This window comes from Camelus bactrianus, chromosome 3, assembly GCF_048773025.1.
Source record: "Camelus bactrianus isolate YW-2024 breed Bactrian camel chromosome 3, ASM4877302v1, whole genome shotgun sequence".
Taxonomy (NCBI): Eukaryota; Metazoa; Chordata; class Mammalia; order Artiodactyla; family Camelidae; genus Camelus; species Camelus bactrianus.
The window spans coordinates 4,049,231-4,070,273 of record NC_133541.1 but is presented as its reverse complement, the minus strand read 5'-3'; the positions used below and the strand labels follow the sequence as shown (position 1 = coordinate 4,070,273).

At 53.8% G+C, this 21,043-nt stretch overlaps 1 protein-coding gene across 2 annotated transcripts in view; it reads right to left on the bottom strand.

Annotated features, from left to right (window-relative positions):
• Positions 1–3,012: 3,012 nt before the first annotated feature.
• The window catches only part of IRX1 (iroquois homeobox 1), a 43,832-nt gene continuing 25,801 nt past the window's right edge, over positions 3,013–21,043 (bottom strand). Inside the window, exons 4-5 of one of the 2 annotated variants that reach the window (XR_012503535.1) lie at positions 7,558–10,904; positions 3,014–6,965 (exon numbers count right to left, since the gene is read on the bottom strand). Coding sequence is in view for 1 of the 2 variants with exons in the window: in XM_074355950.1 (XP_074212051.1) it covers positions 10,823–10,904 (82 nt within the window). In the remaining variant the exon portion in view is untranslated. Of the gene's footprint in view, positions 10,905–21,043 lie in introns of both variants that reach the window. The other variant, XM_074355950.1, reaches the window with a different exon arrangement.

Genomic DNA, 21,043 nt, shown 5'->3' with positions numbered 1-21,043 from the left:
TCCCCCTCCACTGTCCCCAGGGAGCTGCCGCGGAGCTGCGGGCTGTGGCTCGGGGCAACCTTGTCCAGATTCCGTTTGTCCTCCTCGCATGAAGGTCCAGAATCACACCAAACAAGCGACTATTTGGACAAGCATGGGTGGGAGAAGTGTTCAGACTTCTCTGATAATCACTGGTTTCCCAGTTTCCAGGGGGGCCTGTTCTTAAGTCCCAAACCCACATCAAGTCATGTTTAGGAATCTACTGAGAATAACCGAGATGATCCTGGGATGGCGAGCATCAACATTATTACTCGAGACGAGAGTATTTAAACTGTACAGTTTACATTTATGAATATATGGTCCCTATATCGACATGAGGGCACACAGTTACATAGGAACTTAAAAAAAGCGAGAACACAGAGGTGCAGAACCGTGCTTGGTCTGCACCAGCAGTGCATCACCACGTGTGCAAAAGCATTTGAACAGGATTGTACGTTAAAAAACAAATTCCTCAGATGACGCACGAAACCACGTAACATCGCTTGTTGGACAAGGAATGATGTCCAGCCTGCGAGAGTCAAAGGGGGATTTTATTTTTTTCCCCAAGTGCCCTTTCACTTATTTTTTAAAATTTCAAACCATAACATTGCATGATACATTCCAAAAAAAAAGTCAATTGAATATTTTGAGGACAGTAAGATTTCTTTGAACGGAAGATTAAAAACAGTTGAATTTGACCTGTGTTTCAATGTTCTCATTTATTTAAAAAAAAAAAGCAGTTGAATTTGTTTGTGAGGAGATGCTTGGTGATGAATCATCACTGAATCATCCCTGACTCAGCACACCGGGAGAGCTGACCAAGCAAGGGAACTTAGCACCACTGATATGACATAATATAATATTCTTAAGCCACTTCCCTATCAGTGTCCTAAAAGTACATCCCCACAAGGACATCTCAACCAACTCGAGTTCACAGCTGCATACTCTTCAGAAAAGCTGGTCGTTAGATGCTCTGACTCAAAGGCTCCAGAAAGTTTATTGTTTCTTTTTTGTTTGTTTGTTTTTTAGGTTTATTTATTTATTTTAATGGAGCAGCTGGGGATCGAACCCAGGACCTCATGCATGCTAAGCACACACTCTAGCACCGAGCTATACCCTCCCCCCAACAGTTTATTATTTCCTGAGAAGCACGTCCTCCGGACCAGGAGGACTCGACACACTCTCGGAAACCCACGCATCTGTCCCGTTGCAAGATGTTTTTAATTTTGCATTTTAGCTTTAATGACAATTAAAAGCGTAAGGACCTATAGGAGCTCTGCTTTATGGATGAATTGACCTTGGTTGTAGCCTGCTAATAAGAAATAATGAATTGGAATTTATTAACAAGTCATTCTTTTGTGCCAAGCCAGGTCCATCTGACACCGCGGTGACCGAAGGGCTATGTCTCAGTGCTTCAAGGAGAAGACAGCGATGAGGAGTTTTGTCACCACATAACACAGAGTATGCTTAACGCAAAGGAAACAGAACCCTGGAGGTCTAAACGGTGTTCACACGGAGAGCAGCAACTTAATTTAAACCAAACAGCATCATTTGATGTTATCAACGTAAATATGACTGACAGTAATCTTTCCTTGCGTCTAATTTTCAGTTGTGTATATATCATGGCAAGTGTACAGGGTACACTTGTTTGATTTGTGCACATCTTCAAGTAACAGAAATTAAGCTAATTTACGTCAGCACACCAAGGACCTTGGAGGAGATGTGTCCTGCTACAGAAAGCCTGCGCAGTGCTCCTGTCTGAGGGCGCTACGTGGTGGAGGGCCCTACAAACAAAGAAAACCAGGTCCCTTTCTTACCTACTAAGAAAGCAGAGCCGAGCCGCCCTGCAAAGGGCCGTTCTCAGCCACGGTGGGGCTGATGCTCAGATTTTCGGCATCACCTTGGAAGCACACGTGTGAGGCCACATCCCTCCCCCTTCCACTCACCTGTCCGGGTGCAAGCATCCAGGTGGGGTTTGGGCACCCTAGAACGTCTCCACTCTGAAGTTCAGCTGTGCTGTTATAGAACAATTCCTGACTGTTCTGTTTCCCCCCTAATTGTCCCAGTGGGTGAAGAAACCAAAGATAATGCATTTGGCAGCAGGTAACAAAACCCTACAAAGAGCACCTTCCACAGAAGGAGGCTTAACTCTCCTCCTGTAACGGAATCTGAAGCGTGACCGTGACGGTGCCAGGACCACATCTCTGCGAGTCTCTCAGCCTCTCTCTCCTTCCTGGAAGTCACCACCCTCCTAGTCTCAAGGCAGCAGTGGGGCCCCCAGGGCACACGTCTGCACTGTAAACTGGGGTAAGGGGTTTCAAGAGTTGGGACTATTTCTGTTCGCAGACTCAGGATGCAGGCAGACCAGCCAGGATTTTTCCTCTGACCCCTTGACCTGCCCAGGTCCCCTGAGATCTCAGGAGCTGCGCCAGTGACCAGAGAGGAACGGACCAGAGGAGGGGGCAACCCTGCCACAAATGAACCTTTTATTTTCATTTTTTAAGATACTGTCACACTGGCTGATAATTCTAAGAAAACTAAGAGTTGCAGGAATGTCCCAAATTTATGAAAACAAACTAAAGTTTTATAAAAATGTGCTCAGAATATCAGTCTGTTAGATGTAATAACAAAAACACTCATTTGGTGTATCCAATATTGTTTGGACAAGATTCAATTCTATTTTTAGTCAATTTCAATTTCCTTTCCCATAAACTCTATGAAATACTGTATGTGGCATATTTATAGTGACCCTTTTGAAGAGTGTTATACTTTTGGACCCTTTAATAAGTCTAAATGAGATGGTCCCCCCTTCACCTCCCTGAGCAAATAAATAGATGCTCGTGACAATCACAGGAATTAGACCCCACGTCCCTTTTCCTCCCAGGCTGCCCCATCTGAAGGCTCCCCAGTCCTCTACCAAGATCTCTCTAAAGACAGTTCTAGGCAATAAAGACAATATTTAGGGCCTTCTGGTGATTCCATTCAATTTGTTTATTTGACAAGACGTATAAATAAGAAGGCATAATTTCCAAAAGCAATCATGAAATTTACTATGCAAACCACATGCGACCGGCCCCACTGCACCTCTTCCTTGTCAAGCACAGGGGGCTTCTCGCCTCGTGAGCATTTTACAGCTCTTGGCGTTTTCAGAGCACTCTGCAAAATTAACCAATTTATTCTCAGAGCGGAGGGTGCTGTCCCCACTGCAGTGGGGTAAACCGGCAGGAAGTTACCCCAGGCTCACACGCCCTGCAGGGAGGCACTGCCCCCCAGTCCCTCTGGGGCCTCCCATTCCACACAATGTGCCTTACGCTCTGCAGGGAACACAGCATCCTGGCCTCCCTGAGCTGTGGGAGCAGCAGGACCGCTGCCTGGTCCCCAGGGGAGCCCAAGGCCACCTCCCTAGTATCATCCGCCCCGAGTCAGCCCCAGGGGCCCAAATGGCCAGCAGCTGGAGTGGTACCCACTCCTCCCAGTGACCCCCTCGCTGAGCTGGGGCGCTGGCTGGGTTGCATGGGGTTCCCTTCACTTTTCTACGTGAGCCCCACCAGCTGTACAGCCACATCAGTAACAGCTCCTGCAATGGTGTACATTTACCCCAGGGACCCTGAAGTCACTCAGGACGTGCTGGGGATCCGCCCTTTGAATCTCTTCTCAGGGACTGTGATAACGAGAACAGTGTTTTAGAAAGTGCCTCTCCCACTCACCCCCGGGACGTTACCCAGAATGAAAAAGGAGTGAACTGTCAACACACACGCCAGCCTGCGAGAATCTCAGGGGATTCATGCCGAGTGAGGAAAGCCAGACCCCAAAGGTTACGAACTGTGCACATCCATTTAGATAACATTATTTGAGAATTCTGGAAATCGGGAACAGACTGCTGGCTTCCAGGGGTGAAGGAGGGCGGGGCAGGAGGGAGTGGTGTGGCCAGGAGAGGGCAGCGCATCCTGTGGAGTCCCGGGGGTGACGGAGTGGGAACATCCTGGTCGGGGAGGTCCACACCTGAACTTGGACAGTGGTAACACCAGACAGGTAAACGAAGACACAAGAGTGTAAGCAAAATTTTAATTGGACAGGACCAGGGTTCTAGCAACGTGGATGTCTGCTGTGATTTTTATGCTATGGTTTTGCAAGAAGCTTATCGTTGAGGGAAACCAGGCACGGGGGCTGTCTCTGTATTATTTCCCACTAGTACAGGTCATTTCACAATTACCTCAAAACCAAGTCAAAACTTTAATTTAGAACAAAAGTGTTCGGGGTCCCAAGACTGCCTGGACGGCAGGCAGCACGCATTCAGTTCCATGCGCGTGCATTCATGGCGGAAGGCGCTGCCCCTTCAGTCCTGAGCGGGTGCTGTGATCCCCGCCCCGGGTCAGCATCTAGGAGGGTCCCGGAGCCTGGCAGGCGGGGTGGGCAACGCTTCCTCGCCAATTTGGGAGCATTGATGCTGCCTTCCGGTTGTCTTTTGGCCAAATCTGCTTCTACTTTCCCGGAGAAAGGCGTTTCAAAGTCGTTTCCATATTGTTATCAAATATGGTCTAGGTCCCCCTGGCTTGGGGGTGGGGAGATGTTCCAGTAACTCTGCACCAATCTGAACACCCGTGGGTGCAGCCTGTGGAAACCCTAGGCTCCTACGGCAGCTGGAATCAACCAGAAAGTGTGAGTGTGACCAAGATAACCCTCTGATCCAGCGCCCCCAGGGACCCCCATTTCTCTCTAGTGGAAGCCCGAATCGTGACCAGGGCTCCCCCAGGCTGCGTGCACCGTCCATTCACTCGGCACGCCCCCTGCCTGGCAGTCCGCACTCCGCACTATCTCCCCTGTCTCTGGAGAGCTCATCCCTGGACCCCTGCCCGCGGGGACAGAGCCAGTTTCTGGGGACAGAGCTCACACAGGGTGGGGGAGGGGAGAGAAACGGAGGCTTTTTAAAGAGAAGAATACAAAATTACCCAAAAAATTAGGCACAAAAGTGGATGTTTGTTTAGAGTAAGAACATGAAACAAATTACACATTGAAAAAATTTGCAGACCACATAGACCACAAAACCCAAGACGGTAGCAGATTGTATTAGTCAGCGGCCGACACTGCTTCTCCGCATTTTTATTGCTGCTTCTTATGGCAGCGATTTACTAACATCACCTTTCTACAGAGAGAGGAGATAGATGATGTCGCACGGCTGATCTGAATCTGGTTTTTGTCTCTGGTGTTTGGAATCCGCAACCACGTGTGTCACACACAGGTGTGCTTGCTGCCCGTGGCGACGCAACGCGTCTGTGCTCCATGAATGAATTCTGGTAAACTCTGCTTTGGTTCATTTTCACTTTTAAAAAGAAAGAGAGAGAAAGAAGAAAAAGCATCCTGCATTCACAGTGGAAACCGCTTCATGAGAAAGAACATTCTGGAAGGGCAAGAGTTCCTGTTCAGAACGAGCGTGGAGAGGACCTGAATCCCTGCCACTCACAACTGTGCACAAGGACGAGCAAGGATGTCTGGCACCCCGCACTTCAGACCCGCCTTCCAGAGGGACCCCTGCAGCACCCGGGCAGCGAGCTGGTCCCTCGTTCTAAGATCCTCACTCCCCTAACGGTGCAGGGGCCTCACTGGGGTCCAGCACCTGCCCACTAACTGAGTCACTACACGACGCCCTGTTCACCGACCACATTGCATTCACCACACCCAGCTAGGGGGCCCCAGCTCATCCCGATCCAGATCCCCATATCCCGCCCGACTCCCCCTCACCCCAGGGAAGTTCTGCAGAAGGGGTCTCAGAGTGCGGAGGGTCCCACCTGCAGGGCTTGGTCGCCTGCTGTTCTGTGAGGCCCCTCCGGCCCCCAGGCCGTGCAGGAAGCCCTGTCCTCAGCACGGTCTCGGTTTGCACTGTGATGGCAGGGATGAGGAGGCTCCTCCCCCCCCACTCTCCCCACCCCTCCTGCCCAACTTCCGTTTTCTCCTTTGCACCTGCCAATACCCTCTGTGTTTCACGTGAACGTCCTGATCGCTTCCTACCACTGGAACATAAGATGCCCATTCTATTGGGTCCATGTCGAGTCTCTAAGCCTAGAAGAATCCTGGCACAGAGAAGATGTTTGGTGAAGATTTGCTGGATAAATGCATCAGTCAGTAGCTCCCGTGTCCCTAATAACCCCTCCGCGAGCCTGTGCGTGTGCACCTGCGATGCGGATCCCCGCGGCGTGAGAGTGCGGCACCAGGACACTGCTTCGCTGTGGGCGTCACCTGCAGTGGTGGCTCCACCTTTGAGGACGTTTCGACTCTTCAGGAAGTCCCAGAAACAGGACGTGGAAGAACTCAGGGGCAGGGCTGGGAGAGCCCTGGACGCTGGAAGCCCACCGGCAGAGGAGGCCCTGAGAGGAGACAGGGGCACAGGAGCCTGGAGGCAGGAGAACATGAGGCACAATCCCCTGCCCAGGCTCGGCACCGGGGGGGCACCTGAGTGGCTGCGCAATGCTGAATCTCCCTCGTGGCCGGTTTGCACCGGAGGTTCCCTAAGGAAAGCGAGGAACCCAACAGCTTTCCCAGCAGAGAGGAGCGCTGGGATTCGGCTGTTGGAGGCTCGGACGCCCGCTCCTGGGGTGCAGCAGCTCACAAGCAGCAGACACGGGACAGGCAGGGACCCGGCCGGGACTGCTGATGGAGTGACCGATCTCCAGGAGCGCCCCACGCCTGCTGACGTGAGTCTGACAAACTGCTGGCCGTCCTCGCGGAAACGGCAGTGACGCTGAGCACGCACAGGCTTCGGGTCGTTCTGCAGGAAAGACGCGCTCACCTAATTTAACCCAGTGTTTCCCAAACTCACCAGATTTCCTGGGGTTGGTGTGCTTTTTAACAGCAATTCTGAAGTCACCCGGGAAGTACTGTTGCGTCAAACGTCAGGTGAATTCCAGAAAAGTCGTTACTAAGTTACTGGTGCGCACTACAGTCGTCAGCACCTTAGAATTAAGGAAATGTGATGTTTCAGTATTCACTGTTTTACCGTTTTTCCCCCTAAATACTGAGGCTGAAGTTTAGGAAAAGCGCACTGGGAGGAGAGCTGAGCTGACACAGAACCTCGGAGCCGTGCTGATAAGAGAGGACAGGGTAAAACCAGCCTAGAGCTCCGACCTCCTGCGGGGACCCCCCTAGGTGCCCCCTCGCTCAGCCCTGCTCTCTCTGCCTCCAGCTCAGGCTCTGAGGGTGGCGGCCCCTTCATGCAGGTGGGTGGATGCCCTGACCACTGGTCCTGCTTTTGATCCCAAGTCATGGCAGCTCAAGGCCTTCAGAATGGGGGCTGAGGGACCCCGACCTCAGCCCAGCATCCGTTATCCCAGCCCAGTCCTGCCCTTGGCCCCAGAGAGCCAGGTTCCTGGGAGATTTGCCTCAATTCTAGGAAGGCCGGTCTGGGCACAGGCAGGCGGGTCCTCAGGGGGCCTGTCACACCCACTGGGAAGCTTAGGGGACCCCAGGCTCCCCGTGTGCCAGCAACAGTAGGAGGCGCTGCTGCTCCAGCCTGGGCTCCAGGGGCGGGTTTCATGGGGGGCACACCTGAGAGTCTGAGACACACGCGGACTGTCTCCCCATGAGCCACGGAGACCTCGTGATTCTGCTGGAAACACAGTAGGGTCTGTGTCAGAGCCCCGTGGGGCGGGGGTCCCCGGGACCTGTGCGCACTGGGCTGAATTCTAAACCGTCCGGGCCTCACATTTGACTTCAGAGCGTATTTCACTGACTTGCATCTGCTTGAATTAACAAGGGAGGAAGAGCCCCCATTGTGAAGCAGTGAAGGGGTGTCCCCGACGGCCTCGCGGTGCCGCCAGGGGCGGACCGCCGGGAGCGGACGCCCTCTGCGGCTTTTTGTTGTGAGAGGCAAACGTTCCTCTGACTTGTTCATTTTGAAAAACTTCAAACCTACGAGAATTAAAGATAAATAAGTAAATAACACAATGAACATTCATATACGTTTCACCTGGATTCATCAGCTGCTGTGTGGAGTCCCGTTTGCACCTTTCCTGTCTGCTTGTCGTTTCTCCGTCTTTCTGTCTCTGTCCCTGTCTCACACACACACACTCACACACTTTTTCTCTGAAGCACTGGAAACTAAGCTGTAGACATCACGACCCTTAATTCCTTCATCAGACATGCCCCTAGACTGCAGTGGGCCGCCGCCACCAGCACAGCCAAGGTCGGCAGCATCACTCAGTGCAGGTCACATTCACACGTCCTCAGTCGTCTCCACAATGTCCTTTAGAGCGCTCCATTTTCCATGCTTCCCAGGACCTGTCCCTGTCTGTCTTCATCTCCTTCCTTCCCCAGCTCCGCTCCTGGTTGTCGCTCCGTCTTCCCTGGTCTTGACTTTCTGGAAGACTGTGTCACACTCCGGCTTGCCTTTGTGTCCCCTCATGACTGGACTCGGGTTAGGCTTCTGGCAGACGTCACTTCCGGGAAGTGTCCTGCGCGCCCCAGAGGCCGCCAGGCCTGCGTCCCACCACAGGGCACTCCTTGGTGTCCTGGTTGAGGTGAAACAGCACAGGTCCCTCCCCACAAGAGAAAAGGTGAGCAAATGCTGCTGCGCCCGCACAGCAGGGTCCGCACAAGTGGGAAAGAGAGCCAGGAAGCCCTCTGTGCGATGACGTGAAGTGACTTCAAGGGCACTTTTAAGTAAGTTGCCAAAAAAAAAAAAAAGTGGAGAAGGCATTACTGTATATAAAGCAGCTAAACAACTAGGACCCACTGTAGAGCACAGGGAGCTATATTCAGTTTCTTATAACAGCCTCTGATGAAAGAGAGTATGAAAAAATACATATGCATGTATGTATCTGTATAACTGAATCGCTTTGCTGTACACCTGAAACGAACATTTTAAATCAACTAAACTTCAATTAAAAAATAAAATTAAAAAAAATTGGAAGAAGAATGTTACTTTTTTAAAAAAGAGGATACCAAAGAAATGAATGTCTCTGTAAATTTGCTTATTTTTGCCAAAAGAAGCCAAGAAAGAGACCCTAAAACCAGTGGGAACGGATGGCGCACAGGAGACAGGTGGGGTGGGCGGAGAGACGTAAGGAAGAGGCTGAGATTTAAGAACTCCCTGGCATGTGATTTTAACTTTTGACCTGGACACATTTTCATCGCCAAAAGAGTAAAATTCAGTGGAAAAGGGATTCTGAAAAAGTGAATTCTTACATTGAATTCACCAAAAAATAAATAAAGCTCTGATTTATGGATATCATAACTATTTTAAAAAAAAAAAAAAGAATTCATTTCCTTTACCTTGGAGCCGGGAGCACTTTCTGACCCCACCGCCCATGGGAAGCCCGATGCTGATGCAACCGCAGGTGCGGAGCAGGGCGGAGGGCCGCCCAGCGAGGAGGGACCGCGGGGGACAGGGACAAAGGAGCGGGAGCAGGGCCTGGGGACGGCTCCTCTTCCCAGCATGTGGTGTGGCTTTGATGGAGGCTCTCATTTCTTTGTCAGGGTTCCCCGCAAGGGGTGACATGGGGTGGCAGGGAGTCACCCCGCCACACTCACCAAACAGGCATGACACGGGGGCTTCGTCTCAGAGAAACGCTACTGTCGTGAACTGAATTAGCAGCCTGTACCCAGGACCCAAGGGAATGGTCCTGCAGCCCTGGGCACGGTCAGCGCTGTGGCAGGTCCTGTGTGTGGCGGCCACGCTGCCCAGAGAACTCAGGCAGCTCCAGACTTTGCTTCGGCCCCACGCTTTCACGTTCCGTAACGACTGTGCCGCCGCCATGCGGCCAAATGTCCCGGGAAGGCCGTTCCATCTCAGCAGACGTGGTTTAGAAGCATGTAAGTGGCACCTCCTGAGAGCGGTAATGGACTTATTTCCCGGGCTCTAAATCTTGACATAGCGTTTACTATCTGGATTCAGATGAAGACCATGAAAAATGTGCAAACACAGACATCTCCGTTAGGCAGGCCATCAAAGGCACGTGCTGAATAGCTTTTCAACACTTTTAGTGTCCTTCTCCCGACTCTGGAATTTGGTGACACTGTCGTGACTGGTTGGGTGACCGGGTTGCTGATCACTCTTATCACTGAGTTCCCACTGGGATTTAATGAAGAGTGAGACGCAGGCCCACAACATACAAAGCCCCCTGCATTTTTTATAATTAGAGGCAATATTCCACAGCGGGTTATGCACGTCTCGTCAGAGGTGTAATGTGATGGAAAAAATGCGCTTTTCACTCCAGCACACCTGGGTGCACCTTCCAGGCCTGCCGTGTTCTTAGCAAGACCTAGACCTTGAGTAAGATGTGTGAATGATCTGAGCCTCAGTTATCCCGTCTGTAAAAGGGGTTATTCTTCTGTCAACCTCTGTGAAGCTTGGAGGAGATGACAAAAGGGTAAGTGGACGTCTGCCACCTCAGAAGGGCTTACGATTTGATCACTGTCCATTGTCACCGTCTGTGTCCTAAGCAAGTCCCTCGCCTGGGTTAGGGGGCAGGACAACACAGGAGTCACCATTTCTACATGGCAACTTGCGGAACCGTAGGCGTGACTTACCCGTCTCTGATTCTGAGTTTATAAGAAGGATGTCAAACCCCATCTGGCTCCCCAGGTAAAACCACACCCTCCTTCTAACTTAGTCCTTCGTTGTGTTTGTCCCGCTGTACAAGGCAGTCAGTGACATGGACTAAACTGACCAGGATATTTTGTCACAGTGCAAAGTCCGCTTGGGAGCTGCGTTTTAGGCACTGTTGATGTATGTGCACAGAACGGCGGGCCATCGACTTACCCGACGTGACACACGGGCAACTGAGCTGCGTTATCAGGAAGCAGGGGGTTTTCATCGATGGCATCTCCGCCTAGACCTGGGTCCACCGGAAAGTGCGCGAACGGCCTTCCCCTTCGACGGCTCCCCATCACACCTGGTCGAAAAGACCTGTGTCCTTTTCTGTGGTTTCCATAAGGACTGGTTTTCACACCCCATCTTCCACTTTTTCTGCCCAAAACTTCATCTTAGTCATCATCAATGACCAAAACTACAAGATTTTGTTGGTGAAGGTTAAAAAAAAAAAAAGAAAAAGCCGACTCTAGGTGAGAAACACCCTAAGACTATACATTACAGAAAACCTCAAATTAAGGTGAAAGTAGTGAAAAATCAGGGTCGGAGAGCGCTCAGGAAGCCCGACGCTGACGAAGAAGTAGGGGCTGAGAGTCTCAGGTGGAGAGGCTGACTTGCTTGTCACTCCGGGGCCTTCCTTGGAGCACCTATCACCGAGTGCTCCCAGTGGTCCAGGTCCTCCCTAACGGAGCCATTTCAGGGTGGACTTTTCCGAAATGAAATGGCAGGAAAGAAGCAGCAACTATCTGTCAGGGGTGATAATAAACAACTCGGAAGGAAACGTAGGGGGATGGCAGTATTAGCTGTGGACGGCGTGACACTGCCTTTCCGAGGACGTTCCAAACATCGAAATGCAGGACTGTGTTGCCGTCTCAGGTCCTGGTGTGGAAACGGCCACGCCGGAAGCAAAATGATGGCAGTCGGCTTTACTTTCTCTCTAAAAAGAACCGCAGTTACAATTTGAACGCCAAGCCTGCTTGAGGAGTGAGTTTAAAGTCACAGCGTGGGCACGACACACATTGCTTTGAAGCCTGTCCCCACACCCCCGGTTCAGGGTGCTACCCACCCTGGATATCCTGACCGGTCTGGGGTGCAGTCGGACGCACCTTGGGGGAGCGGAGTGGGCACCCTACTTGGGAGCCTCTCCCGAGGGACCTTGGAGCCCAGCTGCCTTCTCAGATGAGATTGAAGTGGGGCTGACATAGGTCGGACGGCCCCTGGGACTGCAGTCGGCTCAACACTGGATCAGCCTGGCGGGGACACTTCCCTGCCACCTGCTGGCTGCTTGACTTGGGGCAGGCCCCTTAGCTCTTTCCCTCAGGCTGCCCACCTCTAAGATGGGCTTGCATGGCCAGCAGGGTTGCTATAAGAAGTCGGCTCCCTCTTGTCCACGATGGGCCGGACGGGACACCTGGGACACCCCTCCCTGAGCGCTGGCCCCTGGAGTTGACATCTAGGGGCATCCTGACCGTCTGCCATCCCCTGGTCCTGGAGGTCCCCCAGCACCTCTGGGGGATGTCCCCGCATGCCCGGTCATTACTGAGACGGGGGCAGGAGGGTGGGGTTTCTCACGGCCTCCTGGGGAAGGGAGGACCCACAAGAACCAAAGAGCAGGGAACCTGCCATTCTTGACTCAAGAATGAAACCATGGTGGGTCTGCAGGCCCGGAGTCTCCAGGGAGGCTGTGACATTTGCACTTTGATGTCAGTACTAACCGGAGCAGGCTGAGCCTGGAATACTACTGCGGTCCTTCCGAGACACGGTGGCTGCGGGGGCCATCCTGACATGGCGCGAGCTGGGCCGGTTCAGCCGCGCCCCCACGCAGTCAGGAAGGGGGAGGCCATGAGCAGGCAGAGCTGTGAAGGACACAGGCTGCCATGTCAGCGGAGGGGAGGAGGCTGGTGGAAAGCTCAACCATTCCAAAAACGATGCTCATAAAACATTTTTGAGCAAATGACTCTGCTTTTACCCGTTATTGACTGGATTTTATGCCCCAAATGTTAACTGAAGTCATAAAAATATAATGACTTTGTGCAAAAGTAGCAAAGCTTTTCAGTTTTCATCCCCAGAACAGCAATGCAAGGCTTTCATGTTTAGTTGGAACTGTTTGAATGTCCCTGAATGTCCCAAAAATGCATTATAAATTGCTGTCAAAGTGAGAATTAATTCAACAGAAGTGGAAGGCATCGCCTCTGTCCCTGCCCTTCTCCCCACTCCCAGTCCAGCACCCCCGCCTGCAGGGCCAGCCCCGCCGGTGAGGCTGCCCCCAGGCAGGGCGGGAGCGCACCGCTCAGCCTTTCCTGGCACTGGAGCTTGGTTGTCTCCCAACCAAAGCAGCCGCGTCTGTGCCGGGCCTTCGGAATAGGGGAGGTTTGTTTCTGTTCTCGCTGACTTCCTGGCAGAGGGACTGTTACTGCTCCAAGTGGCACAAGATCAGGTTGTCCTCAAGTCAGGGCAGCGTCAGCTCCTGAAAGGTAAAAATGCCCCAAAGACCGGAAGCTCGAGCACACCTGGAGCCCGGAGCAGGAAGGGAGGTGCCCACAGGTGCCCGCCGGCCAGCCCAGCTCCGGGTACATGAAGGAGAGACTGGCGCAATCCAGGGGGTGCCCCGGCCCGCAGCCCCAACTTAGCCCCCACTCCCCTCACTTCCACTTCTGCTTCCTCACCAAGTTCCATCGGGAGCTTCCGTGGGCTTCTGAGTTCTGAGCCGCCCAGGGCAATTCTTAGGGAGCCCCAGTCTACGCCTACCGGGGCAGCCTCCCCTCCTGCTCCCGGGACAGAGCAGGAGCTGCCGTGTGCGGCCTCCGTCTGCTGAGTAATGAGGCTAACGGAACAGAAGCTCCGATTAGAGCTAAGTGTCTGCTGACAGCCACCGGCCCAGGGCCGGGCCGCGGGGCTCACCTCCCCTCGGTGGGGCCAACCAGGCTGAGTCCTCACTTCCCAGGCTCCCTGCAGGCATGGCTCACAGTGACAAATGGTCCTGAAGGCCCTGTTCCCCCAGAAAGACAGGTGCGAGGGGAGAAGACAGGATCCATCACAGGCAGGGACAACTTCCTGAAGCCAGGCTGAGCGATTGGCTGGCGCCCTCCTTAGAAGTCCAAACCTTGGGGAAGGCTCCAGAGGACTGCCGGGATTTTGCTGAGTCACAGACCATGTGCTGGCACACGGAAGAGTCCTTGTGAGGGCCTCTTAGGACCCCCTCCTCCACCCCGAGGACAGCGAAATGCAGCAGGGAGCCGACATCCATCAGACGCCTGCGGTGTCCCAGCGGCTGTGCTGAAAGCGGCCCTGCTGCTCAGTCCTCTGGTCCCCCGTCTGGTGCTCAGGTGGGCGGGCGTGCCCGACACTCAGGGATGCTGAGCTCCCTCCCAAAGCCTGGCTGTTACAGGGGACAGCGGGGCTCCCACCCACGTCTGCACGGTCCCTCCCCTTCAGCCACAGCATGATGGATGTGATGGATGCAGGTGGATGGTCCTCACGCCGGGACAGGGGAGCAGGGAGCGACCCCCTTCTAAAGGTTAGGCCCCATCTCTGGCCCCCAGATCCTTGTCTTTTTGAACAGGGAGACTGAGGAGCAATCGGACCCCTGGGGGCCATGCCTGTGTCCTTGGGGCTGGAAGGAAAGTGCCCGCCTAGGGTCCCTGCCTTCACCACAGCAGGTGGACATTGCGCTGTTTCCACTGTCAAACAGGGCATCTACCTCTCCTGCAAACAGCTAAGACCGGACTGTGAAAAAGGCTTCTTGAAAATGAATAATCTCCACTTACATTTATCTTTCACACAAAGGGTCTTTTATCAGAATGCAGCAGGTTACCAACTGCATGTTCTGGGCTGAGGGCTCGCTGAACACCCGCTGATGAGCTAAGAGCTTGGAAAGACTTCACCTCTCTCGGTGGAAACAGCGCCCACCAGGACACCCCCTCCCAACCCTCCCGGCTTGGGGGCATCCCGCATCCTCGGGCCTTTGCGGAAAAGGGACGTGGCGGGGGAGGCCCCTCCGGAGTCCCGTGGGCCACAGCCAAGCCGGCCGTGTTCAGAGGAGGTGGTGCCCTCAGGAACACGGGCACGGACTTTGGAAGGCGCACGGCCCCTGCTAGGAGAATAGAGAGATTTTTAAAAATCTAGATTCTAACATGATGTAAAGTATGCCAACCTGGAAAACGACCATTCTTTTCATGTTGGACCATTAATCTATGAAATGGAGACTATCTCTGAGGACAGAATGTTATGATGTTAAAGAATGAATTTCTAGGTGTGTAGCCAGTGGGCACCCCTCACTCCCAGGTCCAGGGTGGGCAGCGGGGAGTCGGCCACCAGCTGCGGCATTTCCAAAAGCGGCCGGACTGCCTGTGGCATCCCCTGCAGGTGGCGGGTGTCGCTGGATGGGAGCAGTGCAGCCTGTCCGAGGGGATTCTCGTTAGAGCAGCAAAACGTGGGTGTGAGAGGGAGGCTGGGACTTGGGGAGCCAACGTCCTGGGGTCTGGGTGGCCCTCGGCTTAGGAGAAAAGGAAACCCTTGGTCCCCCAGGAGCGGGAGTGTCCTCGGCCCCCTTGCCAGCCCCGCTGTCTCCTGAAGAGAGTGGGCCACGCAGGCAGGTGCGACCCCAGCCAAGCGCAAGTCCAGCCGCCAGCAAAGCCAGCAGGAGGACACTCTCTCCTTCCCCGCCGGGGCGCCCATGTGTCTGCTTAAAAATGCAGGGAAGTGGGGCGGGCATAGCTCAGTGTGTTTAGCATGCAGGAGGTTCTGGGTACAATCCCCAATACCTCCTAAATAAATAAATAAACAAACCTGATTACCTCCCCCGCCAAAAATTAAATTGTCTCAAAGAAATAAATAAATCAAAAAATACAAATTAAAAAAAAAAAGGTTAAAAAAATACAGGGAAACTGATGGTTCTCAGAAAACATCCCGGGAGCAGGACTCCTGCCTCTTGGGCGCTTTTAGAGGCCCCCGTGGCCCAGGTAACTGTCCTTGGCGGGGAGCACAGAGCCCGGCTTTGCTCTGCAGGTGCGATTCTGGAACAGGTGAGCACACAGCAAACACGGTTAGCACCGCTCCATCTCAGTGCCGGCCACACTGAGGCCTGCCACTGCCTTGTCCCAGGGCTGGCTTCCTATCCGCCCCACCCCTTCCCCCACTCACACTGTGAGCGCCCAATTCCTCATCGTCTCCATGTCCCCCAGAGAACTGTCTCCAAAATGGGGACCAGAAGGCCAGGTGGAGATTCCCAAATGCTCTAGGCAAATTGCATGTGTTCTGCTCATTTCCTTACTCGAGTTACTCTTTGCCATTTTTCACCTTAATTAACTGTGGCTGGCAGACTAGGGTGGGGGATAAATCCTAGTGCCATGCAGATCATCCTGGACTTAGGTTATTCCTAAATCCAATGACAGGCGCCCTTGTAAGAGCGAGTCAGAGGGAGGTTCAAGTCTCAGACACTCAGGGGAGGCCATGAACACAGAGGCAGAGGCTGGAGGGATGTAGCCACAAGCCCGGGGCCGCCCGGGGCTACCAGGAGCTGGAAGAGGCAGGAGGGACCCTCTCCTGGAGGCTTTGAGGGGAGAACAATCCTATGACACATTGATTTTGGATTTTGGCTCCAGAACTGAGAGCACAAATGTCTGATGTTGGAAAGTCACCAAGGCTGTGGTGCTTTGTCACAGCTGCTGGGGACCCTCACACATGGAGCACGAGTGAGTATTCCTGACCCCTCGCCCCCACCCACCTGCAAGTCAGGAAGAGGAAAACCTGAGTCCAGGCCTCCCACTCGGCCGCCGCGGCCATCAACCGCACGGGGATAGAAGGCTGTGCGGGGCTGTGGAGCTCCCTCTCGAACCTCGTCTCGACTTCCTCTCTTAGAAGAAGCGTCAGGGTAAGGGCCCCTCTGGCTCCCGTTTAAGGGTGTCAAGACGCAGTGCCAGCAGCAAATGAATAATCAGGACAGCTCCTGAGATGCACCCACGGGGGGAGCAGTAATATTTATGAAACAAAATCTGTGAGTGTTTTATGTGCTCAGATTAAACAAAGGGTAGCCCGTGAGCAAACACGCCGGGGGCTCAGATGGTGATGAGCTGTGACTGTCGGCGCTCGCGGTGGGGCCGCCGGGTCCTGCCACGTCAGTTTCTAAATTCAAGTCTCAGCAGCGGGCTCTGCCTGCAGGAAACCAGAAGACTTCAACTTGAGAACGTGGCTTCCCCCGTCATAGCCCTTTCGAGATGGCTCTGTGAGACCTCTATGAATGTCTTTGTAACGAGTTTCTATCTTAATTTTAAGAAACCAGGAAGACGTGCTGCTTGCCGCGTATAACCTAATTCCGTAATACAAATTAGACCAGCCTTCGGTGTCTTTGAAATGCAGTGTGTTACAAAGTGGTACGTACAGGTTAAAAGACACGGATTCGGAGCACCAGGATTTACATGAAGTTATCACACGGGCTTTGATAGAGGCCTGGACGGATTCAAAGCAGCCAGTTTCACACGAAGCTGCCTCCTTCTCTTTGAAAGCACCTTGGTCTCTGCACAGCCATCTATTAATTACATTACAGATCAGGTAAGTGGGAGCGTGGCTGCGTGGAGATCACAGCCTTCTTTTCTCTCGTGGAGACGAAAGGCGTGGACGCCTGTGAAGTCTGCGGGCAGCGGGGGGCGGGGGTGCTCTGTGACTGAGGGGCTGCGTTTATTTTGACACGTGAGGGAAAGATCTGAGGTCCGGTGGCTGAGAGCAGGGCCGGGTAGGGGAGACGCAGGGCAGGCCGTCTGGGGAGGGCTGGACGTCAGGCCCAAGCTCACGGTGCAGGGCATCTCGGGTTGAGAAACCCTGTCGCTGCTTTTTGCATTCGAGTAGACTTTCTGTTTTAGAGCAACTTGAGTTCACCGCAAACTTGGGGGGCAGCGCCGAGCCTTCCCACACGCCCCGCCGCACTCATGCCCCGCCCACCCCACAATCCACACCCACCAGAGCGAAGTGGCTGTCACCCACGAGTCTGCATGGGCTGGTCATTACCACCCAGAGTCCACACTTTCCACCAGGTCTTTTAAAACTCCTTTAATTACACAAATCGTGCTGTAAGTCCTAAGCAGAGACAGAGCGTTCTCCAACATCTGTGTGTGCGTTCCACGGAAAAGTGAGATGCACCGCCAGCACCCGTCCCTCACAGCCACGTGCTCAGGGACGCAGCACTGGGGGTCTTCCGAGGCCAAGGCGGTGAGGCTCACCTGTTCTAAATTTCAGGGAAACTACACCATCCCTGATCTCCTGCATACAATTCTAGAGTCCCCACCGTAAGTCGTCCATGTGGTTAAGCCAAGTCAGATTTGCTTCGGGGAAACGGGGAGACTGGAGGATGAACCGCAGACAAATGAGTCCTTCTGTGTCCCCACCCACGTCGCGGGCCCTGAGCCCAGGACGGAGCAGAGTTTAAAGGTTAGCTGAATGAGCGGGTCCTATGTCCTGTCTCCTTTTTTCCTCCCGATTTGGGCCCACTCCCCGGTGCCTGCAGTAAACCTCGGTGCTGGTGCGTTGGCTTCTACCTCCCACGTCCCTGAGCTTATTTGTCACCCTTTTGGGATATGTCTTTACTGCAGGCATCTTGGACCACTTTTAGAAATGAGACAACAAACCAGAGGAGGCGCGCGCCTCCGACGTCGGCGTCAGGCCGGCTGCGTTGCGTCTCGTTAGCCGCCGAGCTCAGGGCCTGTTTTCAGCTGGGACTGAGCGTGTTTTTTGGTTGCTTCCACCTGACACACCTTACAGGGCTCTTCAGAAACCTTACGCCTTTCAGGCCCTAAAAGGCTCTGAATGAATCGGCCTCCTTCCGTGAGCTCCTCACGATAAGTGTGCGCCCGCAGGTGCCGCCTCTCGCCCGGGTCCGGGCCTCCGTCTCCCCGCAGAAAAGGGAGCAAGTTACAAAGCCTGGGGGAGCCGGGGGGTGGGAATCTGTGTGAGTGTGTTCGTCCACTCAGGATGAAATTACTTCCAGAAAACAGACTTTATTGGAAATAGAACTCAGGGCTGCTTTTTGGCACATTTCAGAGAAAATAAATTTAAGAGTTGTCTGGCATGCTGAGGAAGACATCATTACTTGCAGACAAACCGTGGTCCCACACTGTCTCAGAGCCGTCCAGTGAGGGTGATGGAGGAGGTGGCTGTCAAGCCCAGCCGTGGTCCAGAGGGGCAGACCTGAGGTGACAGGAGGGCCTGGCGGTCAGGTCATTCAAAGCCCAGAGGAGGCGCGTCATGCCGACACTATCTCAGTAGAACCGGGGAAAGACGCAGGAGGCTGGTCGACATCCGGGCTACTCACCCAGGTGCGCGGCTGTGACATGGAGGCGGCCCAGGAGGGAGATGGCAGTGCTCCCGGGAGGTGCTCGGTCTCCTTGCCAGTCAGCCCACGCGTGCAAATAAAGCCTCGGGGGTCTGGAGACACCGTCCCCAGGGCAGCAGCAGGGAGCAGAGGGAGGGGAGCTGGAGTCCCTCAGATCTCCATCAGCTTCCCCCCAAATTCCCAAACGAAAGCAAACAAAACAACGTTTTTGCCGTGGAAACACAGCCTCGAGACGCAGCCCCAAGTCCCACCCTGAGTCTCGGCACGGGAATCCGGAGTCACCCAAGCCTGACCACCCACCTCTTCATCCGAGCGCCAGCCCTGAGGACCAGGAAGTGTGAGGAAAGCTCTGTCGTCCCCCGGGGGACACACACTGTCGTCCCGAGGGCAGCGGGCCCCGGTCAGCCCACTGGGCCGACCGTTGTCCACTTTCCACTCAAACTGCTCTCCAGCCACAGCGTCCCGTCTTATTTACGTTCGGCGTCTGCGAAGGCCATCATGGTGAGCTGCTACAATTTCCATTTGTAGCTACAGAGAATCCCATTCTATAAAAGCATGTTTAGCCAGCTAATTAATCCTGATCTTTTCACTGGAAAAAGAAGCTGCACAATTTCCAGCTGACCACAGCGGACACAGAACTTGAGCTTTCAGAATCTTACCGCAGTCCGCCATCAATGCACAGTGACACTTTGGATGGAAAAATCAATTTTCCCCTCCGCTCCTTTTAACCTCCTGAGCCATCTTCTTCCCTTCCCTGGACCCAGAGAACATAACTCACCATGAAAGCTGGACAGAAACGGCCTTGGGCATGTCTACAGGAAACTCAAATCCATCTCATCAGTGGAAGGTCCCGTTTCCCCAGGCGAAGGCTGCTTGATGCCAACGACCCAATCACACCTCTCAACTCTCCTTATTAATCCTTAAATTTCCCCAGGAAAAGAGGCGAGTTGTTTCTGTTAATAATGTGAGAAGACGTGAGAGGCAGCCAGGTGGTTCTGGAGAAAAGGGTTATGACTCTATTAAACAGACACACAGACCTGTGCGGCCACTCTGCCCCTCGAGTGGAGCCCCGGGCAGGTTTCCCTGCTAACCCCGACATCAGAGGAACCTGTGTGCTCAGCACTGGGGTCACAGGAGGGTCGGCAGCCCCCAGCGTGGGGTCCCTGCTGGACACAGTGATGCTTCTCAGATGCCTGGCGAGGACTGGAGGACCTCCCCCCAGTTACTGAGCCCTGCAGACAGACTCTCTGGGAATCGCCTGGCTGGAGAGGACGTCACCCAGGTCACACCCTCTTCTTGGGGTCCTATTGCTGGTTATAGTGAAGGCGCAAAAGCTGAGCCCACTCTCCCACACCTGTGAGCACCTTTCGAGTCCCTGAGGCTGCCTGCCCCTCCCTCTCTAGACGTCTCTCCCTAGAGGGCTTCCTCCATCCTCATCTGCATCTCGGCATCCACTCCCCAGGACCCCGACCTGCAACGGTTTGAACTGAATCCCACCATCCATAAAGTGCGTCACCTGCGCTGGTCACTTCCTGTCTTCATCTGTTTCTTCATCCTCGTCTGGGGAGTGGGAGTGAGAATGGTACCTCTTCCGTCAGGAGTCGAACGTTCAAACACGTCAGTTATCAACATACACAAGACTGGGCGACGACCTGAGCAGCTGATGGCTGTCAGGGACTGGCTTTTCTCCCGCGTGTGAGACGCACACTCGATGCTCTGTCTTGTAGACCAGGGCGAAACACACAGGGGTTTATTTAGTTTGGGGCACGTGACAGCCGTTGGCAGCTCCCGTTGGTGGGACGAGGTGCTATGACCTGGATTTTGAGAAGCCGTCCCTGGCTGCCTTCACCATTTCGTAGCCGGGCAGCAGGAGAGGTTAAACGGCTTTTGCAGTTATCCAGGTGACAGCAGGCGGACAGGGTGGTGACTGAGCAAAGGGCCAGAAGTGAGATTAGAGGGAGACGCTGGAAGGAGGGTTAGCGGGCTTGCCGGCAGGCCGGGGCTGAGGGAAAGCGAGTGCCCCATGCTTTGTAGGCCGAGCCCCCGGGAGAGTGGTGGTCCTGACAACCATGGCTTGTCCTAAGCTAAGACATCACAGAGAGATGAGTGGTCACCCCAGG